A 9,657-nucleotide genomic window follows, 5' to 3' on the forward strand; every position below is an offset into this window, starting at 1 on the left:
AACTATTGTTAATATAATAATATAATTTGTTAACAAAAAAACATGAACAATTACAGACAAAATGTTTTGTAATAATTTTCATAATTCAATATGAATTAATCTTAATAATTGAATCAAAAATTAAATTAGGTAATTTATATTATATGAATAATCTGTTTGTATGAATATGTCATATCTTTTTTTCATATTATTTTTAATAACAATAATAATAAAAAGAAAAACTATTGTTAATATAATAATATAATTTTTTAACAAAAAAACATGTATGAACAATTACAGACACAATTACAAACATAAAAAAAAGATAATAATAAATATTATATTTTTTTATATTATTTTTATATTATTATTATATTTTTATAATAAATATTATATTACCGGTGTGGATGTGTATCTTGCAGAATCAGGAGACGCCGAGGATGATCTGGCGCTGCTGCAAGACATGCCATCGCTTCCTAAACTTCCGTGAAAACTGCCGTGCAAGGAATTCGACAACGGCCCTGGAGATGCCGGCGACGCTGTCAAAGGGGACTTGGATCTCACGGAATCCGTCCTCGACCTGCAAATTCAGAAAATCGATTATCACATGTCACAATGAGTCTTTCAAACAGCGACACTCGTAATAGGCTGTGCACGAGTTCGATATAAGCGACTTCTATTTTTTTTCGTAAACAAAAGATCTATAGTTGCACGGTTAAGTTGCAGCGTAGTATTGGGATACAGTTATTTTCAATAATTAATTTATATCAACACTTATTTCGCGTTAGATAAATTTAGCCAAATGTTTTAGTAATTTAATTATTCTTATGATTAAATTTTTCTCTCTCTCTCTTTTCCAAATAAATAAGTGAATATAGCAACGATGAAAAGAAATTGATTCGAATAACGAACTATTGCCCAACATTACTGCCACCTGGTGACTTAGCACCGATTTAACCGAAATCCCTATGGATTCAATTGGAAAGCAGCATGATTGAACTGTTTGTATTCACAGCAGTATACAAATTAGTTGTGCATTGAAAGCGGACTTGATTGGGTATATTTGGAGAATTATTCTTTTCAAAGATACAATTTGGAACAATTTAGCATTTGATTTATTTAGATTTATAAATATTTTATCGATTAATTGTATTCCATTTTTAAAATATTATTTTGCAAACTCGTAAACATTTTTCCAAAATAATCGAATTATTTTCCAAAGTAATATATCAAGTCACTTAATTAGTCGAACTTGAACGATTATGGGTGAAAAAAAATTTAATCTCTTTAATACTTTGCTGTTTCAAGCAATCGCCATGTGCAGAATGGCCTTGTATGTTTTTCTTAAAGCGTCCACAGTTCCTGCAATATGTGCGCGATATGTCTTTCGAGGATTCGTTGGAATATCATCATTAAACGAATCACAAATTCATATAGATTCACCAGATGTTCGACAAACTTTTCATTTTGTCACATTTATCTCTGTTTTATCAGATACTCGCTCGATTTTCAATTTTTTTTAATCGAATAGATTTAAATTTGTTTTTAAAAAATAATTGTTTTTTAAAAATAAATATTTGGTGAATTGAATAGAAATTGTATTGTATTAAAAATATATATTGTATAGTTATTGAAATATCTATACACATTATTCTTTTCATATTTTTTTACTGTTTTTATCTTTTCTTTAACATATTCATTATTCTTATTATCTATTCTTAACTTTGATTATTAATTCGATTATTTATTTATCTTCATAACTAGGCAATTAAAAATATTTATTACATACAGTATATCATCATGACAATTATATTGCTACGTTAAACTTTCGACAATTATATTGGATATTTCTATACTTGGCCACAAAAAATATTATTTTTATACGATCGAGAGAACGATTTTGTTACATATAAATCAAAATGAAAAAAAAAAGAAATGAGTATCAAGCAATTTATAAAATTTGCCAATTCATTCCCTCGAATTATTTCTTCAAATACACCCAACCCAAGCAAAAGTTCTCGACTTTAACAGCTCCATAAGAAACACAAGCAAAACATGAACGGCAGAGAAACGTGTTAAATTAGCATCCGTTTCTCTTCAGCCTTGTTTCTCGCTCATCGTCCTGCTGAATCAAACGAAATTAAACAAGTGTTGAACGACGTTCAAGTCTCGACAAGAACTTCGAATTCTGACTATCGATATCGTTATCGATAAACATTGATAATAGATGAAATTATTTTTTCTTATTCAAATCTATTGTTAATGATTATTTATAGATGTGATAAACAAATGATATTTCAAAATATTTAACTTTTTTTTCAAAATATCGTTAAGATATCAATAATACCGATTTAAATAAATTACAATATAGTTTTACAATAAAATTTTTTAACTTTTCTAACTTATATTTCAAATAACATTTTTACTGATAATTTTTAATAAAAAATTGCTTCGCTCATCAACATATCAAAAATTATCAATAATGATCAATAATCAAAAATATAATAAATTCATAGATGGAAGCTTTTTGTATCTCGAAAGCTGAAAGCTGGAAAAAAGCGTGTACCGATAATCCTTCTCTATTCATGCGTGTTTATGTATTTGTGCGTGTGTTTAGAAAAAAAAGAAAAATCGTTTGCATGCGAATCGAAATGATCGAAAAAGGGAATCGTCTTTAAATGTGAAGTTTGTGAAATTGCATAGGTGCCTCTGAATCTATTTCCAGGATGTGTTCCACCTGAGCTGAATACCGTGATACTGAGGATTCTTTTTTTTGATTTGAATGATTACTCGATATTGATGATTAATTATTCGAACGCATTTGTCGAGATAGATCGAAAAATTGATCATTAGATTCGAAATATGAAAGTGAAATATGGAACTTTATGAAATTTTTGAAATATGTATTAAGAAATTTAGATTGTTTTTTTCTTTTTTTTTTTTTCTAAAGAAAAAAATTTCGTCGAAAATTAAAATTTTAATTTTAATTTATAATTGATTTCGAACCATTACTTGCTAATTAATGAATGACTTCGTTACGAAATGAATGACACAGCAAGAATAACGATTGAAAATTATTTTTATTTATATGAATTATACATTGTTTATGAAGAATCGAAATGTTATTCTATTTTTTTTATTTTTCTCGTCCGTAAATTAAAAATCGTTATTCGATTAAGAAAGTAATAAAATAAAATAAATCATTATTACAATTATTTTAATAAATTTTATATTTAAATTAATTAAAATTAAATAGTGTGAAATAATATTTCAAATATTAATATTAAAATAAAAAATAAAATTCAACCAAAGCAACTTTCCGAAACACAAAATTTCTTAACAACTCCGCGGATATACATATTGAATGCAACACGCCAAACTTAATTAACCAACTCAAAGCGGCACGGCAGTGAATAATCGCTTCATTGAAAATATTCAACTTGGTAATACTCTATTGAATCAATATTGAAGTAAAAAAAAAAAAAGTAAAAAAAGAAAAAAAATGAATAAAACTCGATCAAAGCTTCCTGAAACGCAAAATTTCTTAACATCTCCGCGGATGTACGCATTAAACGCAACACGCCAAATTCAATTAAACCACGGAGACGATTCAAAGCGGCGCGACAGTGAATAACCGCTCCATTGAAAACGTCGAGATCTGTATGGACCGACATTTTCAATGCCCCGACGTTGCTCCTTTTGTCGCGCAACAGCTCAGCGTATTTACAGTATCAGCGTTCAGCCGGTGAAGTAACGATACAAGAAGCCGAGAGAAAGCAGCGTGGGACACACGAGAACGAAGAATTACGCGCTAACTTCTTCCACACGCTCCGTCCCCCGCGAGCTTTTACTTCCTTCTTCCCGAGGTGTCGCCTCGAGACCACGGCCACGGTCAGAAGAAAGATTGCGCCATCTCTTTTTCTTCTCTCAACTACGATTTATTAACTCTTGAACGTTCGAAAGGGAACGACAAACGCAGTGAAGAGGGCATTGTTCTTGGCGAATATAAATTTGGAAAATTGGACAGGAGCAGTTTTGCAGGGGAATTTGCTTTTGAAGCAGATGTTCTCGTTTTAAGAAACGAATACTTGGATTTCCGTTATTCTTGGATAAGTAAAATCATCGAAAAGAATTTTTTTTTTCGAGTTTGGAATATATGGACGAAGTATTAGTATTCAATGATAATATCGATTTCAATTGCCTTTCTATCTTTATAGAAAGTTCTTAGATTCTTTTTTCGATCGAGTTAATATCGTAATTCGAAGAATAGAATTGCTTTGTTAGTCATTTGAAAGATAATTGGAAATCGACAAATAAGCATTGCTCGTCGTGAAATTTACGTATATCTTATAATTTCGTTTCTTATCCATTAAACAGATTCGTTTAATTATAAGAAAAATCTGAAAAAATTGGAAAGTTATGATGGAATTAATAATTTCACTATTTATATTTCACTATTTATTGCAAGATTATACGATTCTTAATATTTTTCATCCAATGTTTCTCTATTCGATCTTAATTACTTTCATACTTCGAAAAGAACGCTCCACTGCTCCAAGGTCAAGTTCATGCAGCCTTTCACTTTTCTTTCTCAGTCGATAAAAAAGATTCGCTTTTGAAATTCTCGTTACTTTTTAATTCCTTCGCGACAAATGAACTTTCTCTCAGCTTCGTGTTGGTCGCCTACGTCATTATTATTAAAACTAAGGCCATTCACCGACCCTAACGAAGCCCTGGAAAGCGCGACGTACAAACGAAAGATGTTTTTTTCTTTTTTTTCCCTTACACCGTCGAATTGGCCAAGCACTGCTCGTTCACGCCACTCGGCTTCGTTAGAATCGTTTGGCTTTGCCGTACACCATGGGTGAATACCTTTCAGGCGACAGCTGGTCGACAAAGCCGACCACCTTCTTTTTCGTTCCGTTAAGGTTGAGCGAGGGCATACTACAAGGAGGGGTAACGATTTACGATGTACACAAGCCGAATATCCTTTGACTTATACAGGAATGACTTCGCACGTGATCCAAAACGATTTCAATGAAATTTTATAGAGCTATGATTCTATATCAGTATTGTAAATATCTCTAATGAGCGTGGATATAATTTTAGTAAAATGTAATTCTCACTAATTTAATGATTTCAATTAATTAAGATATTCTATTTAAATTATATATATTTAGATTTTTATGTTTTGTATATATTTATTTTTTTATTTTTTAAGATGTACTATATTTTCCAAAATATACTATTATATACTTCTATTTTCTATGGTTATTTTGCTTATCTGTGCTATTTTTGTTCTATGCTGATTATCTTATAATTAATATATTACTTAATATAATATATTGTCTATTATATTATTTTCTAAAATATATGATAATATTTGAGTATTTCATGTGTTTTTTATCTGTTTGAGTAAAATTAAAATTATTCTAGGATGACAAAAAGTGATAAAAGTTTTTTTTAGATTTCCAGATTTTTCAAATTTCAAATTGGTAAATAAAATGTTCACTAAAAAAAAAAAAGAATATCTTAATCTTGAAATTAACCTATTCCATCTATCCTAATTTATAACCTAATTTATTTATTTATAGTTCCAATCTTTTTCAAAAGAATAAATCATTAAAGATATTTTGCAGTCATTTCATTGATTCTGAATTTAGTCATATTTATGTTATCAATCTTTCAATGTGCAACAAAATTAAAAATTTGAAAAATTGGAAAATTATGATTGTATTTATCAGATATAGAACCATCATTCTAATTTTATTAAAATCAGTAAAGATCATATTTGAAACACCCTGTATTAAATCTACTCTATTGTTTTAGATGTCCCAAGTGAAAATATTAATCATTAATAAATATAATTCAGATTAATATCAAAAGATCAAATGGATAATCAAAATAAAATTGAAGAAATGAGATTTTAAGTCAAATTTTTTAATTTTTAGAAAGCAGTTAAAGCTTCTAATAAATTATAAAAAAAAATTAAAAATTATTTATTGATAATTTAATAAGGAAACAGTGACATACTTTCACTTAAAAAAATGATGTGGAAAATGTAATCGTTAGACACGTAATAAAAAAAAAGACCATACACAGTAAACAAACTAATAAAACTATTGATCTTATGAAATTATACTGTTATGTAAAAAAAAAAAAAAAAGGTCGCATAAATTAAACATAAAACCAAAGGTCAGTCGATCTCGATTGAGCCATCGATCATTCTTAATTGAAAAAGTTGTTTTCAACAAGACTCTCAAGACTCTCAACTCGACAATAAAACTCTTCCATAAGATTTAACAGGATGCAAGATAAAATTTCTTTTAAAAAAGAAATTCTTTTTAAAAAAAAGAATAAAAATTATTTTCAAGAAAAATAACAAATAATAAAATTCCCATAAATAAAAATGAAAATAGTGTGAAAATATTTGCTCATATGTCTTCCATTGCAGATATAGCTCAAAATCAACATGTCCTAAGTAAACATCCACTCCATCCCTTATTTGATCCTTAGTAAAATAATATCTTGAAGTTTCCTCTTGGGACATCTTGCACTGATATGTAAGTACATAAGTAAGTATCTATACTGGTATGTGTAAGAAAATTGCAAATGTAACCAAAGGATGAGTAAAATTTGATCTTCTAAACGAATAAATAAAAAGATATGTTTAAGTGTAATTTTTATGATTATGGACAAATTTTGTTATGAATAGTGTATATGTATTAAACATCACAAATTGGATTCAAAATTATGGACTTGTATTTTTTGAACGAATTTTATATTATGAATTTGACAAATTTTATATATATGTATGTATTTTGTTATTAACTGATATAAAATAAATGAATGATATTATATATTAGAGAAATTTTTGTATCTGAGTAATTTTTAACGAATAATGTTTTATGACATTCAATAATTATTTCCCATTCCAAATTACACATGACAAAATTTGTTAATATAACAAAATTTGTTAACTTAAAAACAAACTTAAAAACAATTAATTTAAGAGAATTCATTTAGTAGAATCCTCTATTTAGAACAATGTACAAACTCAAATTTCAAAAAAAGATTATAATACATATTTCAAATTCTAGCATATATATATCAAATTTTATTTCTAGATGAATTTTGATTTTTAAAAATCATATAAAAAAGATTAATAAAAGACTTTGATTATATTAAATTCAAATATAAATATAAATAATTAAAATTAAATTAATAATTTATTTTAAGATTAAAAATTATATATAAAAGTTTTCACAATGCAGAATAGCATGTAATAAATAAAATTCCAGTTTTATAAAATTCTTCAAGTTACACAAATTCGACTGTACATTCAAAAATTCTCAAAACTTTTTACAAAAAACAACAAAAACGAAACAAATCAGGAGAAAAAAATAAAATCATCAATAACCATCAATTACATATTCCAAACTCTTACCCAAATCAAGTGGTACGTTCAACATTGTATTTTCAAGAACCATCTAATGGCTCACTTATATTAATATATCAAATTTATATCAAACAAGATGCTCACAAAAGTGAAAAAATAAACTTAATCATTCATAAATTTTTTTCATATATTTTTTATCTTTATTTATGCAATTATCTTTATATTGCTTTTTGATGAATGATGAATCTATTATCTCTTTGTGTTATTTTTAATTCTAATTTATATGTCAAAAGATAAAAAATAAATATAAATAAATTCGCAAACGATTATAGTATTATCCATTTAATTATCAGCATTTTTGCTCATTTAAACTCCATACCAATTCTTAGAATGCTTGCAATCGTCTTCGAGCGTGTCGAACTAAACATTTGACGCTTTGCGGTTTGAGTCTCGAGTTTACCGAGTATCGATATCTCACTCATATTCATTTCTTTTTTCGATTGAGTTCGCAGAAATCATTTCTCCCCACTTAAGTCCATATTCGACATTTAAGTGAGCATTATTATAGTTTTTTCTTAACACTTAAAAAGCAATATTACATTTTTTCAATATTTCTTGGCTAAACGATTAATATTTATAGTTATATATTAGTATCGTAAAATATTATAAACGATAATATTTATAGTTTTGATTTTATGGTTTTTTAAATCTAAAAATTTTATTTAAAAATAATATATAAAAAAAATTAGCCTTTTCCCTTAAATTCTTAAAATTTATAAATTATTGCGGATTGTTTATGAACTATAAATTAAATAATCAATAATATCAAATTAAATAATCGTTTAACACATTCGAGACTACAATATATGCCATGAGTCATAAAAATTTCCTATTTTATGACAGTTGACGCTTATCATAAATTTTTCTAAAAAAAAATGAAAAATAAACAAAAATTTTCCGTATATTCAGCTTATTTTTTGCGTTCAATATAAATTGCGTTCAAATGTTAACTTTATATTCTGTACACATACAAAATTTTAGATTTCGTTGCATTTTTAATTGTTTTACGATTATTTCTTCTACTCATCGAAAATTAATATCCACGAGCGAGATATTAATTTTCTTCGATTTTGGTCTCGAATATTAACACATTCGATATGTTACGAATAACGAAAATTCTCACATTTTCTATTCTGTTACCGATCATGAAGAATTCTCGCGTTCATTGTTACCGATGAAGTAAACTATTTACATGGAAACATGCCTAACCACTATCGATAAATTTAATAACAAAACCGACAAGTTTTCTTAACCTTTACCAGTTAAGTGTACATCGTAGAAAAACAAAACGTCTTTTCTTTATATACACATGTCGAACGAGCCACTTCATTTGCATTTTCAGAAAGTCTCGTTTTCCTTTCTCCATGTTTTTCCCTTTCAATCAAGAGAAAATGACGAACATACATACACACAAATAGACATACCTGTTCGATTTGGGCGTGACGATGTCTCTCGTCTCGGACGTGTATTTCCTCTCGGCGCGACCCCCGTTGAAAAGTTCGACGGTCTCCCTGGTAACCGTTTCCAGCAGAGGCTCCCCGCCCCTCCTACCCTTACTGAACGTCCTTTGATCCGTTTTACGGACCATAACCACCCTCGACAGGGGTTGATTGAATTCATGACCGTGCATCGTTGGCGGAATCATCGCTAACGACTGCGAGAGGGGCCCTCCGACTCGGGGGGATCTGGAACAGATTCGAAAGGGAAATGAAGGGATTCGTTTCGAATTGAAAAATGCCTACGATTCATTTCGCGGTCGAATATTGCTTTTGGTGGAATTTTTTATAGAGGGGATTTAAACTTTATATCGGTATAGGGTATAGAAAGATATTTTTTTTTTTTTTAATTTATTTTTTTTTTAAAGTGAGTTTTAAACAAATGAATTATTATTCGATTTGAAAATTATTGTAATTAAAAGTTGGAATGATGTGGAAAATTTTGGATGTTAAATTTTTCATTGAATTTAATCAATGAAATTTGAAATTAAAATAAAATAAAATTTAATATTAATCGTAAGAAGGAAACGAATGAGGTTTTTCTTGGAGTTTTGAATGGTTCAAGAATCTATGAAGAAAATAAAATTAGCCATTATTATACTGTCAATATTTGACGACGATTCAAGCATGTTTTAAAGTCTCTAAATATAATTTATGCTATTAATTTATACTATTCTCAAGAATGGTATGTGTATATTACGAGTTTTTTTTTTTTTTTTTTTT

At 27.9% G+C, this 9,657-nt stretch overlaps 1 protein-coding gene across 12 annotated transcripts in view; it reads right to left on the reverse strand.

The window, feature by feature from the left end:
* LOC102671417 (probable pathogenesis-related protein CaO19.6200) overlaps window positions 1-9,657 on the reverse strand; it is a 71,375-nt gene that overhangs the window by 5,970 nt on the left and 55,748 nt on the right. For 7 of the 12 annotated variants that reach the window (XM_031511164.1, XM_006617164.2, XM_031511166.1 and 4 more), the window contains 3 exons: window positions 8,863-9,123; window positions 4,852-4,923; window positions 379-559 (listed from right to left, as the gene is read on the reverse strand). In XM_031511164.1, coding sequence (XP_031367024.1) covers window positions 379-559; window positions 4,852-4,923; window positions 8,863-9,123 — 514 coding nt within the window. The remainder of the gene's footprint in view (window positions 1-378; window positions 560-4,851; window positions 4,924-8,862; window positions 9,124-9,657) is intronic. The other 5 variants (XM_006617159.2, XM_006617160.2, XM_006617161.2 and 2 more) reach the window with 1 other exon arrangement.

The sequence above is a fragment of the Apis dorsata genome, unplaced genomic scaffold (genome assembly GCF_000469605.1).
Source record: "Apis dorsata unplaced genomic scaffold, Apis dorsata 1.3 scaffold_293, whole genome shotgun sequence".
Taxonomy (NCBI): domain Eukaryota; kingdom Metazoa; phylum Arthropoda; class Insecta; order Hymenoptera; family Apidae; genus Apis; species Apis dorsata.